This window comes from Trematomus bernacchii, unplaced genomic scaffold, assembly GCF_902827165.1.
Source record: "Trematomus bernacchii unplaced genomic scaffold, fTreBer1.1, whole genome shotgun sequence".
Lineage (NCBI taxonomy): Eukaryota > Metazoa > Chordata > Actinopteri > Perciformes > Nototheniidae > Trematomus > Trematomus bernacchii.
Window position 1 is genome coordinate 461,764 of NW_022987577.1, and position 18,540 is coordinate 480,303.

The window sequence follows — 18,540 nt, forward strand, 5'->3', positions numbered from 1 at the left end:
TGTGTGTGTGTGTGTGTGTGTGTGTGTGGGTGTGTGGGTGGGTGGGTGGGTGGGAGGGAGAGGAAAGAGAGTGTGTATATGTCCTTGTACGTGCATTAACATCCATACGTGTGCGTGTGTGTGTGTGTGTGTGTGTGTGTGTTATTTAACACGAATAAGATCCAAATTTAAATCTGATGAGAATCACAGAAAACGGAGAGATTGAGAAATATGTCGGATAACAGAAACCCTGGTTTGCATCCATATAAATCAAATATCCTTCTTTAAAATGTCCTGTGGAGTTTGTTTTTTTAAGTTTTAAAGCCTTCAGTTGGAGTTTCTCACTAAAACACACTGTGTGGATCTTTAAAGCTTAGAGTGATTAATATCAATTAATTTCCTTTTTTAGTATTTTAGGAACCAATGGTTTTAAAAAAATCAAAAATCATAAATCAAACACTGCAATGTTTTATATCTTTAGATCCAACTTTTCTACAAGTTGAAAGTCATAGCACAATTGGGTTTTCTGCAGAAGTGATTATTTTCCTGTCTTTATTTGTTTGTTGAGGTCTTCATCAAAAACTGCACAAACGTGTCGTAAATAACGTGTTTAAATGTGACGAATACAACCTTTATAAGGCAACCTGTTTTACGTTTCATTCAGAAAAATGTCTCGAAAACAAGTGTGAAGTTTTTCTGTCAGACATCAAGGATTGTAAAAGTTGTCATGCCAAAAACACTCCAGTATTTAGCATCATTGAAGCTATGGTATATCTATTAGCCGTAGCACTGCGGGTTGAAATATCGATAGAATAAATGGATCTAATACTTCGAATAATGTCTAAAATAACGGCAAAACAAATGACATTCCCATAAGCCTCAGCAGATCTTTGTTTTAAGTATGAATTTGCCAATGTTAGCATGCTAACACGCTAAGCTAATACCATGCTAAACATAAGCATGTTAGCATTTTAGCTGCGTTGACATACAGCCTCACATGCTACTACCGTTGCTTCAGACTTTTATTCTTCATTTTTTGGGGTCGAAATGATCACACAAAAACTTTAACTCCAAGTGTGAAGTTTTTCTGTCAGACATCAAGGATTGTATAAGTTGTCATGCCAACACACTCCAGTATTTAGCATTATTGAAGCTAATGGTATTTCTATTAGCCATAGCTCTGCGGGTAGAAATATTGATCAATCGTTGGGATTTATTTGTTTAATACTTCAGATTTTGACTAAAGATCTCCAAAAGAATTGATGTTAATTGCGAATTTGCCAATGCTATCATGCTAACACGCTAAACTAATACCATGGTAAACATAAGCATGTTAGCATTTAGCTGGGTTTACATACAGCCTCACATGCTATTAGCGTTGCTCCAGACTTTAATTCTTCTTTTTTTGCCCTGATTTGGGGAATTTTAACTACAAATAATATAAATTAAAGGTGGGGTAGGTAATTCACTTCAGAAACACTTGTTATATTCCATGGAATGCTCTTAACATCCAGAAAAGCAATGAATACATTAAATGCTTTGACAATAAAAAAATGTCATCTGTGGAAGCCGTGGCGCTGTGAAAAGCACGACCAATCATCTGATCCGGCCCGGCTAAAGTAACTGGATGGCCTACCTGCCTGTCAGCCTTCCATCTCGTGCACAAACTTATCTCGTGCCCTCATTGGTCATGTGCGCGTTCGTGTGTGTTGGAGGAGGGGCTCTGTAAGGAAGTCTGAAGGAAGGGGCAGATTTTTTTCGGCTGTGTACTTTCAAATTCCAGCGCAATCGAGCTGGTTTCTCCAAAATTACATACCCCACCTTTAAGTGGTAAAACAAGCTCTGTTGATGAAATCTCCTGAATAACAGGCCAGTTAAGAACAAATGTGCTCATATGAATGTCTTTTCTTGAGGCCTTATGTCCTCAAAGGGCCCCTTCTTTGTATATGTTGTCAAATGTTAAGTGTGTGTGCAGTGGGATTGAACCTTGTGTGTGTTGTTTGACATTCCCGGAGAGCATGATATGTTCTGTGGTGTGTTGTTTATTACCCGAGTACAATCTGTTTTAACCCCCAGCTTCAGAGGATAAACATCTGATTCCTTCTGGTTATTTACATTTTTCTTTACTGATTATTCGCTAAATGTATCTGGAAAAAGAATCTTATGAAAAATGACAACTCTACAAATTAAATCAGGGTGTCTGCAAGTCTTGAAAAAACACTTAAATAGCGTTAAAATGAAACGTAAAATAGTTTGGCATCATTTTGAAATGCTTTCTTATCGAATCAGTGCTGTCCTGCAGACATTTTGATCTAATGTTTTCATATTTTATTCTGAAAACACCTGAAAGTACAACTTTAAACGGCCGGTTGACTTGGAGAACGTTGTTGAAAAGAAAACCCAGAGAGTTTGACTTGCAAAGAATGTATCTGAGTTGAAGTCACTGTACATTTGTTTCCTGTGATTTCTGAGATTTTTATATGTTGATTTGTTTCCACTTTCAATAAACGGAGTCCCTTTCTACCTCTTCAAAGGATTTCAGCTTGTTTTTTATTGTTATTGTGAGAAATGAATCCATTGACAGCACCTAATAAATACAAAGTGGGTGTAAATAAGAGAGCAAAGGAGAGGATAAAACACATTTTCATATCAAAAACTGGATTTGTATTTAGTTATCTATATCTAGCTTCCAGGAACGTCTTCTTGGAGCTGTGTAACTCTGAGAGCAAGTGAGGGGAAACAGTTTTGTTGTTAAAAACAAAGGGAGGAGCTGCAAAAGGGAGGGACTTTGAAAGTGAAAGTAAGAAGTTCATTTTATGGCAAGCCGATTTAGCTTTTATTCATTTCTGGAGGATAAAAAAAAAAATCTATTCTTACTAGTAGCCTAATAATGTTTATTTCTGATATCAAAAATTGAATTTTAACTAGTTAGAATGCAAATTCTTGATATCAAAAATTAAATTGTAACTAGTTGTAATGTGTATTTCTGATATCAGAAATGCGATTTTAAAGGTGGGGTAGGTAATTCACTTCAGAAACACTTTTTGTTATATTCCATGGAATGCTCTTAACATCCCGATAGCAGTGAATATATGAAAAGCTTTGACAATAAATACATACAAAACATGTCATCTGTGGAAGCCGTAGTACTGTAAAAAGCACGACCAATCATCTGAGCCGGCCCGGCTAAATAACTGGATGGCCTACCTGCCTGTCAGCCTTCCATCTTGTGCACAAACTTATCTCGTGCCCTCATTGGTCATGTGTGCGTTCGTGTGTGTTGGAGTAGGGGCTCTGTAAGGAAGTCTGAAGGAAGGGGCAGATTTATTTCGGTTGTGTACTTTCAAATTCTAGCACACTCGAGCTGGTTTCTCCATTCCTACCTTTAACTATGAGATTTGCATCGTTTTTCTCATTCATTTCAAATGGGAGTTGGAATTTGAACTAGTTCAAATACCAATTTCTGATATCAGTAATTACATTTCAACTAGTCGAAATGCCAATTGTTGATATCAGAAATACAATTCGAACTAGTTAAAAAATAATTGTTTTGATATCAGGAATTCAATTGTTACTAGTTATAAATACAAATAGAATTTCTGATATCAAGAATTCACATTCTAACTAGTTAACATTACATTTTTGATATCAGAAATAAACATTATTACTACTAAGAATAGATTTTTTGATATCCTCCAGAATTGAATAAAAGCTAAATCGGCTTGCCATACCATTTCTCTCTTCGACAGAGCAGGAGGAAAACAACAGGGTGAGTGTTAAAACCAGGCTCTATTATTATTTAGTCAGTTATATACTGTTATATCAGGAAAACTAAACATCCGAGAGTCCAATAAATGTGAACTTTTTCCCTTTACTGGTTTCGGAGCCTTCATGGCTACGTCCTCAAAATGGAGGGCAGCCTGTCTGAAGTCTGAACTATTAGTTGTATTTAAGAACAATACTGTTTTGGTGCAGAAGTCCTCTGTAAACTGTTAAATTCCATATTATTTCAAATGTGTTGCTTTCTCATCTGAAATTGTAATACCAATGTTAATAGCTTCATGGAAACCTCATCTTTTTTAAACTTAGGATTGTGTTTAGTCTAGAAAAAGGTACATGTGTGCATTTTATTATAAAGTTGTGTATATTTATAGACTGTTGCAAAAACTAAGAAGCTTATAAACATCAGGCTTAAAACTAAATTAAAGATTTTTGGAGTTTTATTTTTATTTTAGTTATTAATTTAGAATTGTTGTCCAAGAGATGCCGGAGAGAGAGAGAGAGAGGAGTTTGTCCCAAAGCTTGCTGCTGTTTTTAGACCCTCCATCTGATAGGAGGGAGACTCATTTAGCTGTGAGTTTCGAGTGGGAGTGGGTAGGGTGTGGTTTGGAGTTGGGCCTACATGTCTATCTTGTTTGGCGGAACTATTTGAAAGCAGCTTGTTTCCTGACGGACACACCCAGCGGTGAGTCCTTTCAGATGGAGCAAATCCATGGGAGCAGCAGGTGATGCAGACTCGCTGTTGAAGGGCTTTATAAGTTATAACTATAGGTTATAACCCACTCCCCCTCATCACTCGTTGGTTTGGAACAGCACTTAATGTTGCGAGAACACGCAAACTGAGGGGTAGTGTGTAGGTGGCGGTTTGGAATTGAGCAAAAATCCATGGAGTTAAGAATGCTAGCGGAAGTTAGCTTAGCGCGCTAGCTCCACATAGACGGTGACGGAACTTGACTACACAGCGTTCATTGCAGAGACCAAACTGTATTATTTGCGGGGGGGGGAACCGTCAAAACACACCTATCTTAATGGAGTATGTGGTGTTTATTGCTTAAGAAATATCTGGAATATCTCCCCCACGAAGCTAAGGATGTTAGCTTTCTAGCTCGAGACGGACGAGAACGTAGCCTAGCAACACAGCTTTCACTGGAGGAAAAGTTGCTGTGATTTGATAAAAACATGTCTAAAGTTGAAACGCTGAGAGCTTTTGTCAACGAGCGGCTCACTGCAGCTGCTGAGGAGATATTCGAGCTGTTCGAGAGGACGATAGCAGAGGAACTGGAGTCAACTTTAAAGGAGAATCAGCGACAACAGAAGCTACTGGACGCCCTTTTGAATCCGGAAGTCCGGCTACACAGAACAGGTTTGTCAAGTGTTATAGAGTGCAATATGATCTAGCTGCGGCCGCGGCCAGTACACGACACTACACGACACGCCCCCTACACGACACGCCCACCTGACACGACACTACGGTGGCTGAGAGACATTACCGTACATGGCAGATTAAAAACGAATTGCAAATGTTATTGTAGCATTTTAAGCAACTATTAGGCAAATAAATTAATAACCTAGTCTATCCGTTTGAGACACAACAGTATAACTTTCAACCCAAATCATTTTGTCAACAAACGGTGGTTTAGTAAACTTTTTTTTAATATATAAAATAGGTATTAATGAGATAATCTATTGATTATGTTTGTCTAACTGCTACACATGTATTTTATACATAAATGTAGATATTTGTGAACATCTAAATATAGTTGTTAAAGGTTTTAAGATATACATAATCACATCATGGGGTCATTAAGGAACAAATTAGGAGGGCCAGTCAGGCCACTAATGAGTGTATTATCACATGTATTATTACTTTATAAATTAAAAGTACTAGGGGTCTATTACAAAACCTTTGGAGGAATCGCATCAATTAAAATAAATGTATGGCAAGTATGATCAAATTAACATTATGTCAAGATATAGCCAATAGACAATCAACATGCTTTGAATATAAAGGAAGAACAATAAACAGATGAACATTTAGGTTTTATGTGTAAATTGTGAACAAACCATCTTAATACATCTGGCAGTCTAAGACAGCAAACTAAGCTTCTTTAACTGCTGCTAGAACACAGTTTTACCATGGGGTATTTCTAACAAGACGAAAAAGATATACAAGGCTTCCAAAACAGAAGAAACCAACTCAATACAGTATTTTAATTTCCTTCAAAACGACAAAAGCACTAATAAAAACCAAATAACAATACCATAAAGGAAAAGTAATTGAAGTGGTTGCCTGTTGTAAATACCTTGGTATCTGGCTTGATGATTGTCTCTTCTCTTGCGTTCGGTCATACCCCCCTTCCCATACTATTATCGGTCAAAATTGGCCGATGTGTTTTGCACAGTATTTCTGGAACCCCTTACCCCATTTTGATGGTTGACATCTCATTTGAACAGTCAAAGCCAGAATGACAGCAGGGGTGAATTTCATTTTATAATTTTGCAATAAGTCAAAGATATGTTTACTGTATATTATAAAAATGCTTGTCATGTAGGCATACTGGAGATGGGAAGGCTTTAGTCAGTGTTGTAGCTGAGATTCTTACCGTTCCAATGATGTATTAATAATAACTTGGATTTATATAGCGCCTTTCATGAGACCCAAGGTCGCTTTAAAAAGAACAGGAGTAGAAACAAACATAACAAAAGGCAGTCAGTCAGTGTGTTGTTGACCAGAGATGTAGTTCATTGAGCGTTTCACACAAACAAATGTGTTACTTCACAGTTTTACGACACATTTTATTTTTTTTGACTTGCAAATTTATCTTTTAAATTGACAAACATCATATGTGCAATTCGTGGCACAATTCAAACGGGATCGAAAGATAATCTTTCTTTCTCTCCCATGGAGGTCCACCGGAAGGGGAGGGACTTCGCCACTCTATAGAGTGGCGAAGTCCCTCCCCTTCCGGTGGACCTCCATGGGACCTTTTTTCGAAAAAATTATGAATTGAAGTCAATGGAGAGAGAAAGATTATCTTTCGATCCCGTTTGAATTGTGCCACGAATTGCACATATGATGTTTGTCAATTTTAAAAGATAATTTTGCAAGTCAAAAAAAATAAAATGTGTCGTAAAACTGTGAAGTAACACATTTGTTTGTGTGAAACGCTCAATGAACTACATCTCTGGTCAACAACACATGTCACCAAGATGGCCGTCACTACTGTCTTGTCAACAAAACGATTGACTATCCTCACTATCACCACAATGAAACACGTCCTGAAGAATGTCATGCAAAGCTGCCTGCCTGCCTTCCTTTGATTCTCTCTGAACTGCCTGGTCTTTTTAATTTCAACCATTTGTGCAGATAGCATGAAGTAGAAAAGATCGCCGATTGTCGATGCTAGCGTTAGCGTTAGCATTTCTCCCCCGGGCTTAAATTGTGTATTATAGAATGATCACACCGGTGACAGTACTCTTCAAAGGGTTCACGAAATATGACTACTACTCTACTGTTTAACATTTTGGGTTACTTAATGTTACTTCATGTTAAAGGGCCCATGTCATGGCCATTTCCACTGATCATAATTACATTGTTGAGGTATACTAAAATAGATTTATACTGTGCAATTTTCCAAACTCACATTGGTTTCGCATACAGCATCTCTGTCAAGCATGTGTATTCAGCAGTATTCACTTTCTCCACTAAACGACTCGTTGGAGCTCTTGCCCCCCCCTCCCTGTGAGCCTAGTGTGCTCCGATTGGTCAGCTCGGCCACTCGTTCTGATTAGTCAACCACCAGAGAGGCTGCGCCCATGTCAGTGCTTTTCCCGGCTGCTCTCAGCGTAACATCAGTCTTATCATGGCGTCGGTACAGCGGTATATTTTATATACATATATATTTTTAACTGTTGTTATAGAAGAGTGTGACGGCCCCAGGGCCTTTGTCTTACGATGGGGTGGAGCTGAAGAGGCTAATCAGCACGATCACGGACACCTCCGGACACTACGGCCCCAGTCTCTCTCCAAAGCGGCTGCAGGAAGACTAACTCTGCGATCCTCTCAACCACCTATCTTTGCATTTACCACAATAAATGTGCCGTGGTTTTGTAAACTCGTGTATGTCTCCTTGTCTTTCCGTTGTGGCCTACGAGCTACTCTCATAACAAAGAGTAAGTTATTTTTACCCGTTATAAACTACTACTGTTTGATGAGAAATCAAATCATGGTTTGCTATATATGAATTCAGGGAAGAAAGGATAGGCCTACTAAGTATTTCCATTAAACTTTATTTTTAGAAATGTACAAAATGAACATAAATATACATATATACACGGTATATCATCCATTCCTCCTCCTCTTGCCTGCGCACAGCCGGTGCGGTGCGGTGCCTTTTAGCACGACGCCTCAGTAGTAGTAGAATCCCTTCCCCGTCATGGATTGTCCGCCAGGATCTGGCTGGACGAAATCAAATGCAAATCACAAAATATTAGAGAAACTTAGTTGTTTTAGATTCGTTAGTAGTAGTTGTGTAATGAACAGCTTGCCTGCTAATATGCTAACCTAGCTTTGTTTACCTTGGTAGCTAACACGATATGAACGTTAGCTTGGAGGAAAGGCAACTATAATGCAGTGTAATAAAACTACTATGAACAAAAGCTAGTGGTTCATATTAGGCTAGCAATAACGTGTTTATAATTGCAATCGTATACGGGTATTCTGCTACCATACAATGTAACTTGCATGAATACATTGTTTTGCGCTAGCATACAGCTAGCCTCGTTAGCTACATGCAGTATATGTACGGTCACAATGTACGGTAAACCGGAGTATACTGTATGAGTATTCCGTGTGTGACTGCAGACATTCTCCTGCCATGACAAACATGTAAGGCCATCTGCTGACATTGTAGTTGATATATTTAAACGCTAGCAACGTAGCATCACAAAAATGTTTTTCTGACCAAAACTAGCTCAAGCTCCGTGTGTTAGATCGCTACGCCAGCTATAATGTAATTACGTTTCGCGACTGACCGGCAAATCACCCGCAGTATACTGTCAATAGGTATTTTGTGTGTGAATGCAGACATTCTCCTGCTATGAGATACATGTATGCAAGGCCATCTGCTGATATTAGAGTTGATATATGGAAACTCTAGCAACTTAGTTAGCACAGTTAGCACTGTGTCAATGGCTTAGCAGTCCAACACAGTTTACACATTTAAACAGTCTTGTTTGATAAATACACAAATAACAATGCAAACTTACAGGTTGTATACCCAGATCTTCCCCTGCTCCAAACGGTCCAAACAAGCTGTGCATATCCGGCCTCAAACTGGGCAATGTTTTGGAAGCTTTCGTCTGTGAAATGCCGGTTCTTCGAACCTCTGGAGGAGGAACACGCCGCTGCTGGTGTGGCCATAGCTCTTCGGGATTGGTCCATTTCGTTCCGGGTACCGCATGACATCAGGCGGTACCCGGAACTAAATGGAAGACTCAAATGGGCAGTGACGTATCTCCAACGAGGCGTTTTGGGGAGGTATTTTCTGTGTTAGAGTTTTACTCGCTACAGGGTGTACTTTGAGGGTTTTGACTCTGCACACCGTTTACATGCATAAAAACCTTCATAACACACAAGGGGACGGGTAATAACCGGAAAAGCATGACATGGGAGCTTTAAGGCTAATAAAAATGACAAGGCTGTAATGCTAACTAACGTGCTAGCTACTAGCTAACTTGATCCTTTCATCAGACGGGAAGGGAAAGAACGAGCAAGACCGATTGCTGGTATGATAACAACCTGGTGCTAAGCACACAGGCATCTTGTTAAAGTTATCTTATCTTTGGCCCAACCCCACATTCCCCTGATAGGTGGAGAGTTGGCCCAATAGCCGTAGCGCCACTTTACTGACGTCAGTAAAGTGTTCAAATCTGGATCAGTTTTTATCAGATCCGTTGCAGCCCCTTTTTTAGAGATTTGGGTATGGAGGAAAATAGAGAGGGTTGTGTTTTCTGACACTTGGTGAGTTCCCTGGAACACCGGGGACACATATTCATGTATACAAGACGTATAAAAGTGCCTTTTGCATGATAGGTCCCCTTTAAGAGTCTTGATCACGCCCGTTCTCCACAGTGATGCAAATGCACACGCACATGTTGTGAAAACCATGTTTGTAAACCAAAGCCCTGCAGGGGTCTGGGGGGGATTTTCTTTGAACATGTCAAGTACGCATTCTGGTACTCTTTGATAATAACACAAAGCAAAAAGACAACGTTTACTTAAAGGGGACCTATCATGCAAAATGCACTTTTGTACGTTTTTTTTATACATGAATATGTGTCCCCGGTAGTGTTGTCACGATACCAACATTTTGGTACCGATACCAAGTCAAGAATTGCGATTCCGATTCTTTTTCGATACTTTTCTTAAAAAAAGGGAAACAGTCTTAAATGTAATTATTGTGCTTTTACTTCTGTAGTTGAAATACATGGGTTAGAAAAATGATGGTTAATTAGTTTGTGAGATACCATCATCAGTAGTGTTCAGGGCAGGCTAATCCTGGGTTTGAGCTTCATCATTCTGAAGTACCAAACTCACAGTTAATGTCATTTATGTTTATTATTTTCATGATCAATAAAATTGTAGTTTATCTGTTAAGTTAGGACTGTGCGATTATGGCAAAAATCATAATCACGATTATTTGGGTCAATAATTGATATCACGATTATTAAATACAATTATTCATTGACTTAAAACAAATACAAATAATAATTTGAACAGTATATTTTTAACTGTTGATTACCCTGAACGTATAATTCAACTGAAAAACCAATAAAAAAAATTAATTAAATAAATGATACATTTAAATAAATAATATCAAAATAATAAATACCAATAAACAAGATCAACAAATATTTTGGAGCGCACTTCCACAAGCTACTAAACATATATAAATATGATAAATACAAATAAATGAGACCAAAATTAATTAGATCAAATATGTTGCAGTGAACTGTCACAACCTAGCAAAGCAAAATAATTTAGTTTTTTTCTATTATGTTGTTTTCGTAATTGTGGTAGGCCAAAATCGTGATTGCGATTAAAATACGATTAATTGCACAGCCCTATGTTAAGTGTTTTCTTACAACATGGTCTCTTCTTTATACTTGAGTTTATGTGATTTCTTTGATAGTTAACTTTGATATTTTATTAACATGTAATATAAATAATTATTGACAAAATGTACATTGCAGATGTTAGCCACATTGGTAAGTTAGCTAAAAAGATAGCCATATTAGACAGTTGTCATTGCCATTAATTGCCTTTAAATTCTTTAAACAGCTCTGGATGCCGGTCGGCGAGGTGCTTAGCCAAGTTTGATGTGTTGGCTCCCTTGTAGGGCTGCTCAATTACGCAATTACGATTATGGCTTGCAACGATTACAAAAACAACGTAATCGAAATAAAACGATTATTTTTTTATTATTTTTATTACTTTTATTTTAATTTTTTTTATTACTTTTTTTTTTATTGGTTTTTCAGTTGAATTATACTTAAAGTTCAGGGTAATCAACTGTTAAAAACATACTGTTCACATTTTTTTTCTCCAATAAATTGATGTTTTCAAAGTAAATGGATAATCGTTTTTAATAATCGTGATATCAATTATTGACCCAAATAATCGAGATTAAGATTTTTGCCATAATCGAGCAGCCCTACTCCCTTGGTTTGCAGGGATCTAAAACATGTCTTGGACAGGCCTCGTGGTGTCCGTAGGCTTTCCCTCACTGTCAGAGATATAGCTAAAATACTTCCAAATTTCGCTTCTGGCGTCTTTTTTTGTCAACAAGCCGAGGCGCAGCGGCAGTTGCACTCCCACTTGCAGCTTCTCGTTTTCTCACATGCTCTGGCAGCTAGCGCGTGCACGAGAGAGGGGAGGCACTTAGAGCGTGCTTGAGAGGGGAGGGACTGCAGGCACGGCTGCAGTGCAGGGAGTGGAAGCAGAGCGCTGAACACACACGGCTCTTATTAAAACGGCGCTTTCTCACCGGAGTACTTTTCCCTGTCATTCTTAAAGTACCGATACTAATGAAACGGAGGAATCGTAACGTTTTTAACGGCAGGGTGTCGCGGTACCTTTTCAAGTATCGGTACACCGTGCAACACTAGTCCCCGGTGTGTCAGGGAACTCACCAAGTGTCAGAAAACACAACCCTCTCTTTTCCTCCCTACCCAAATCTCTAAAAACGGGGCTGCAACGGATCTTATACAGACTGATACAGATTTGAAAATTATCTGACGTCAGGAACGAGGAGCTCCGCCTATATGGCCAACTCTCCACCTATCAGGGGAATGTGGGGTTGGGCCACGGCCGGCCATTGCCGCTCGAAAGCGCTGGAGACGCTGTAGTACATATGCCAGGCCTGTAAGTGGCGCTGTAGTCTGCCACAAAAGCAGCGAAGAAGACTTCCCGCGCATAGTTACCATGGTTACCCTTCTGTTTATTCTCCGCTGTGGCTTTCTTTCTCCCTCCCCGAGGCAAGTGTTTGCTCCCGCTGCTTTAATTCAATGCAATCCCTCCCCGTCGAGGCAAGCACTGTAATTCTCTCCGGTTAGTCCACCAGCAGATGACAAACACCCACCTCTCCGCCTCTTCCAAGGAACGAGGGGACCGTGCGGCAGAGTTTCAGTTAGATTTTTTTTTTGCCGGTCAACATGTCCGTTAAAGTTGAAATCTTCCGGACAAAATTTGAAAAGTGCCGGTCAAAGGTCTTCTTTGTTATTTATTGAGCTTTAAAACAAATGAATAATGACTCTATATAATCATATAAGAATAATACACGGAGGACGGAGATCTCTTTTTCTTCCCCTCTTCTGACTTGATCAGAGCACGGCTCCCCTCTCCTGCAGGGGGGCGTGGTCAGCTGCAGCTCACAGAATCAGCCCCCTGCAAAAACAGGGCTGGAAAGAGCAAATAGAACGAAATGAGGCATGGCTAAAATGCATGATCTGTTTGGTATTTTGAAAAAAAAAATTCACAGACATGTTTTTTATAGGTATGGCCCTACAATATATTGTTCAAATATAGCATGATAGGTCCACTTTAAGGAAACAGGCCAAACAACATTCCCGCATGTTTCTGAGTCATTTGAGAGTCGGTAGATTAAGGAGGCTTTTTATTTTTAAAGCTGCAAAGCGGGATCAATGTAGTTTTTTACATTTGTAAAGTTTGTTAACATCTTTACACTAAACCAGTGTTCTTGTTTTTTACATTTCTTTGTGCACGCTATTTCTCAGAACATTTACAAGTTGTGCTTTTAGATTGTCCGTCTATGGTTGTCTGACGGATTACGTTTTTTCCTCATATTAAAAACGATGTATCTCAAGATGCGTTGGAGGTAAACTGAAGGGAGAAAGGTTCTGGACATCCTTGGTCTTCCATGGTTTCCTGTTTTTGTAAAAACTCATTTGTTGATACAGACATTTTCAACACAGGTCCTGATGCAGAAGAGTTCTTATGAGGCGTATTCCTCTTTATCAGATCAGAGAACATGTCCCGATGTTTGCATTCATATATATGTTTTGCAGACGCTCCCTCCGCCCATGTTTTGAACCATGTTCACAACCACATTTATATCTATTGGTTATATAAGAGTAGACACTAGGGATGGGAATCAGTCTCCCTACGATACGATACTATCGCGATACTTAAGCCACGATACGAAAGTATTTACTTATATGCTAAGTATTGCGATACGATATATTGCGATATTGCAAATCACATGGCTCATATCCATGTCCGTCTTCCCTTCCTGTTTAAAACATGTATTTGCAATATGAATAGTTTATGTGAATAACCCAATGTGTGTTCTTTGAACCTGAAAAGGAGATGGCATTGTTTGTGTTACTTTCATACATGTAATTAATGTAGCTTCCTGTTTTATATACGACCATCTTGCGGAGGGATATGCTACAGTTTATATAAAAAAACATCGATACTTGGCATCCGTGTATTGATCAAATATCGCCACGCAAAGTATCGCGATACTATACTGTATCGATTATTTCCCCCACCCCTAGTACACACAGTGGGGAGATTTCTCATTAAATTGATAATAAATGATTGAGTGTTAACATGAAATTAGAGTCTTCTAACACACCTGCATTCATGTCATTGATCTCCACAGATACCCAGCAGCAGGAGTGTAGCCTCAGTGTTGTAAAGGAGGACCCAGAGCCCCCCCACATTAAAGAGGAAGAGGAGGAACTCTGGTCCAGTCTGCAGATAGAGCAGGAGGTGGCTGATACTTTCACTACTGTGAAGAGTGAAGAAGAGGATGAAGAGAAGGCTCAGTCCTCCTCACCGCTTCATGAAATCAAGACTGAGAATAACCGAGAGGTAGAGACAACAGAAACCGATGAAGAGGAGGGTGAAGGATCAGATCCAGATCATCCTTTACAACCAGCTACTCAATACACAAGTTCACACTCTGAGTACGAGACTGACGACAGCAGAAATTGGGAGAAACCCGATTTAAACCCTCTGCAAGACAATGAAGTACCCGGAAGTGGCATTGAGGGTGATGATGGGCGTGCTAGAAGCTTTGTGCATGAGGGGAATCTGCAGGAACACACTGGAGAGACACTTTATAGTTGCACCTTCTGTGATTTCACATCTGCGAAAAGGTCAGGTTTGACCGAACACCTCAAAGTTCATAGTGAAGCAAAACCTCAAAGCTGCTCAGTTTGTCAACAAACATTTAAAAGGAGAGGAGAGTTGGCGTCGCACATGAGAATCCACTCAGGGGAGAAACCATTCAGTTGTCCTGTTTGTGGTAAAGGTTTCGCATACAAGTCTATTCTGAATAGACACTATACTGTCCACACAGGGGAGAGACGAGTCAGCTGCTCAGTTTGTAGTAAAACATTCGCAACAGTAGGCAATCTGAGAACACACCTGGTCCTCCACTCAGGGGAGAAACCATTCAGTTGTCCTGTTTGTGGTAAAGGTTTCGCATTCAAGTCTATTCTGAATAGACACTATACTGTCCACACAGGGGAGAGACGAGTCAGCTGCTCAGTTTGTAGTAAAACATTCGCAACAAGAGGCAATCTGAGAACACACCTGGTCCTCCACACAGGGGAGAAACCATTCAAGTGTAAGGTTTGTGGTAAAAGATTTGCCGACAGGTCCAATCTGAAAAAACACTCAACTGTCCACGATGGGGAAAAACCATTCAGTTGCACGGTTTGTGATAAAAGTTTCACATACAAGTCAATTCTGAATAAACACGTCCACCTCCACACAGGGGAGAAAGAATTCAGCTGTTCAGTTTGTAGTAAAACATTCGCAACACGTGGCAATCTGGGACAGCACTCAACTGTCCACTCCGGGGAGAAACTGTTCAGTTGTACGCTTTGTAGTAAATCCTTCACCCACAAATCAAGTCTGAGAAAACACTTGATTGTCCACACAGGGGAGAAACCATTCAGTTGTTCACTTTGTAGTAAAAGCTTCACCCACAAATCAAGTCTGAGAAAACACTTGATTGTCCACACGGGGGAGAAACCATTCAGTTGTTCAGTTTGTGGAAAAGACTTTGCACAAATGACAAATCTGACACAACACTCAATTGTCCACTCCGGCCAGAAACCATTCAGTTGTACGGTTTGTGGTAAAGGCTTCACCCAAAGGTCCAATCTGAGACAACACGCAGCTGTCCACACCGAGGAGAAACCATACAGCTGCTCAGTTTGCAAGACAGGTTTCACTCGGGTGTTCAATTTAAATAAACACAAGTGTGCTGGTGAGAAAAGCAAAAAAGAGTGAAGTTGCAGAGATGTTTTTCAAGTTTTTTTTGCTGCAGATATGTTTAATAGAGTGGTGCAGGAATGAGTCCTAAAACCCTGAAGTGAGTTAGCATTTTACCACTTCCTGTTCCCTCGTCTCAGAGCCAATAGAGAGGCGAAGTCCCTCCCTTTCCGGTGGACCTCCATGGGACCTTATTTCGGAAAAGTTATGCATTGAAGTCAATGGAGAGAGAAAGATTATCTTTCGATCCCGTTTGAATTGTGCCACGAATTACACATATGATGTTTGTCAATTTAAAAGATAATTTTACAAGTCAAGAAAATAAAAATGTGTCGATGGGCGGGACTTTGCCTCTCTATGGGATTTCTCCATAGGATTTTGGAAAATATCTGGAAATAAGGTCTGTGAGACACATTGAAGAGACGGATCACTTTTGTTCTATGACATTAAATCCATCAGCAGTGACCCCACTGGTGATTTCTGAAGAGTTGACGTGTCTGAAAAACTATGGTTGTTACCAAGTGGCTGAATAGGACTACAGAAGTTGTGGAGGACGTTGTACGTCATTACGCCGAACACGTAAACACCCCTCTAAGTTTGTTTGCCCTGTTCTGCTTGAAAGCAAGTACCTGCCTCCTGCAAACTGTTCAAACAAATGCTTCAACTTGTACTGTTTAGAATCTGTATGTTTGAATATGGATCTTAAGTTGGCGTGACGTTGAAGTCGTGCTGCTGTACTCGGCTATAGTTCCTTTATAGCATAACGTTAGCATTTCGCTTTTGGAGATTAGATTTATGATTTAGAAAATTATAAAAGTAGGGTAGACGTGGAGATTATCCGGCTGAACAAAACTTGCATTTATCAAACAGGTTAGTTTTCTACAAACCTTATTTACAGCTATTTTCCAAAATCCTATGGAGAAATCCCGTTGCTTTTTTGTCGAGAGAACCAGCAGCTTCCTTCCGGGTAAATACGTCATCCCTGCACCACTATGGTGTTGGGTTATACATGTTGTGTGAGTTGAGTGTAAATAAAGAATCAGAAATTCAATCTTGATGGTTTTCTTGATTTTACTTTGCCTTTACTTTACTAGTCAGTTCAATCAACAGAGCAGGGAGAGGGGATTGGTGACACCTTCTGCATTTAATACCAACTTTAGTTGATATAAATGGGTTTGTATGACATCAAAGGCAGACTGGAGGAAATCTAGACTTTGCTCTATAGAAGCGGAGGAACAATAAATAACAGTATCATCTGCATAAAAATGGTAAGAAGCATTTGCTCAATTATTACATAGGTTATTTACATATATGGTAAAAAGAATGGGTCCTAATATGGAACCTTGTGGCACACCCTTTGCTATCGGGAGGAAGGAAGAAGAAGACCCAGAAAATTGGACGCATTGGGTTCTCGCTGATAAATAATTTAAAAACCAACCTACAGTATGCCTAGATAAGCCGATACTGTGAAGTCTTTCCGCCATGATGGTATGATCAACTGTGTCAAACGCCTTTGACAAATCAATAAATAGAGCTGCACAATACTTTTTACAGTCCAATGCCTCAATGATGTTGTTCACCACTTTAATAGCAGCAGTTGTTGTGCTGTGTTGTTTTCTAAAACCGGATTGGTGCTCTGACAAAATATCATTTGTGTCCAAGAATAATTTAAGTTGTTCACTGAGAAGCTTTTCAAGGACCTTCGCTACAACCAGTGTTGTAGTCAAGTCACCAATTCACGAGTCCAAGTCACTCTCGAGTCACCACTCTCCGAGTCCAAGTCCGAGTCACCCAAGGAGTGTCCGAGTCACCCAAGGAGTGTCCGAGTCATCATTACCTGTGTTCGAGTCCAAGTCCGAGTCACCCAAGGAGTGTCCGAGTCGAGTCCGAGTCCGAGTCATCATTACCTGTGTTCGAGTCCAAGTCCGCGTCACCCAAGGAGTGTCCGAGTCGAGTCCGAGTCATCATTACCTGTGTTCGAGTCCGAGTCCAAGTCCGAGTCACCCAACGAGTGTCCGAGTCGAGTCGAGTCCGAGTCATCATTACCTGTGTTCGAGTCCGAGTCATCATTACCTGTGTTCGAGTCCGAGTCACCTAAGAAGAGTCCAAGTCAAGTCCGAGTCCGAGTCATCATTACCTGTGTTCGAGTCCGAGTCCGAGTCATCATTACCTGTGTTCGAGTCCGAGTCACCTAAGAAGAGTCCAAGTCAAGTCCGAGTCCGAGTCATCATTACCTGTGTTCGAGTCCGAGTCCAAGTCTGAGTCACCTAAGAAGAGTCCAAGTCAAGTCCGAGTCCAAGTCATCATTACCTGTGTTTGAGTCCGAGTCCAAGTCATCATTACCTGTGTTCGAGTCCGAGTCACCTAAGAAGAGTCCAAGTCAAGTCCGAGTCCGAGTCATCATTACCTGTGTTCGAGTCCGAGTCCAAGTCATTGTAAACAAGAATTCACGAGTCCGAGTCCGAGTCCAAGTCATCATGCGCGAGAATTGACGAGTCCAAGTCCGAGTCGCGTCAATCAATGCGCGAGTCCGAGTCGAGTCACGATTCCGAGTCCAGGACTCGAGTACTCCATCTCTGGCTACAACACATCATTTTGAAATTGGCCTATAATTATTAACAGATGAGGGATCCCCTCCTTTCAGTAAAGGAAGAACATATGCAGATTTCCATATGTTAGGAATCTCATTGTTGGAAAGAGTTCAATTAAAAAGATAAGTAAGAGCTTGAAGCTACTGTTTGATGTCCTTTTGTTGTTCTGTTTATGTTTTTAATGTTTCATGTGGAACCTACTTGAGCAGGTCTCCCTTAAAAAAGAGGTCAATGATCTCAATGGGATACAACCTGAATAAATAAAGGTTTGAAATGAAATGAAATGAAGAGTTCAGGTAATGGCGGACGGCTGAACAGGTGACGAGCCCCGACTCTCCGATCAATTCCATCCTTTTACCTATACTGACCAGTTAAATA

General features: G+C 40.0%; 1 protein-coding gene across 1 annotated transcript; it reads left to right on the forward strand.

Annotated features, from left to right (window-relative positions):
* The first annotated feature begins 4,454 nt into the window (after positions 1–4,454).
* On the forward strand, positions 4,455–15,716 carry LOC117479808 (gastrula zinc finger protein XlCGF57.1-like). The gene is made up of 2 exons (XM_034126900.1): positions 4,455–5,122; positions 13,947–15,716. Exons 1-2 carry the CDS (start codon positions 4,939–4,941, stop codon positions 15,587–15,589), a joined length of 1,827 nt encoding a protein of 608 aa, XP_033982791.1. The 5' UTR covers positions 4,455–4,938; the 3' UTR covers positions 15,590–15,716.
* The last annotated feature ends 2,824 nt before the right edge of the window (positions 15,717–18,540 follow it).

Coding starts and splice junctions, on each gene's coding strand:
- LOC117479808 (XM_034126900.1), top strand. CDS start 4,939: ATGTCTAAAGTTGAAACGCTGAGAGCTTTTGTCAACGAGCGGCTCACT. Junction 5,123..13,946: donor AGTCCGGCTACACAGAACAG/GTTTGTCAAGTG, acceptor TGATCTCCACAG/ATACCCAGCAGCAGGAGTGT.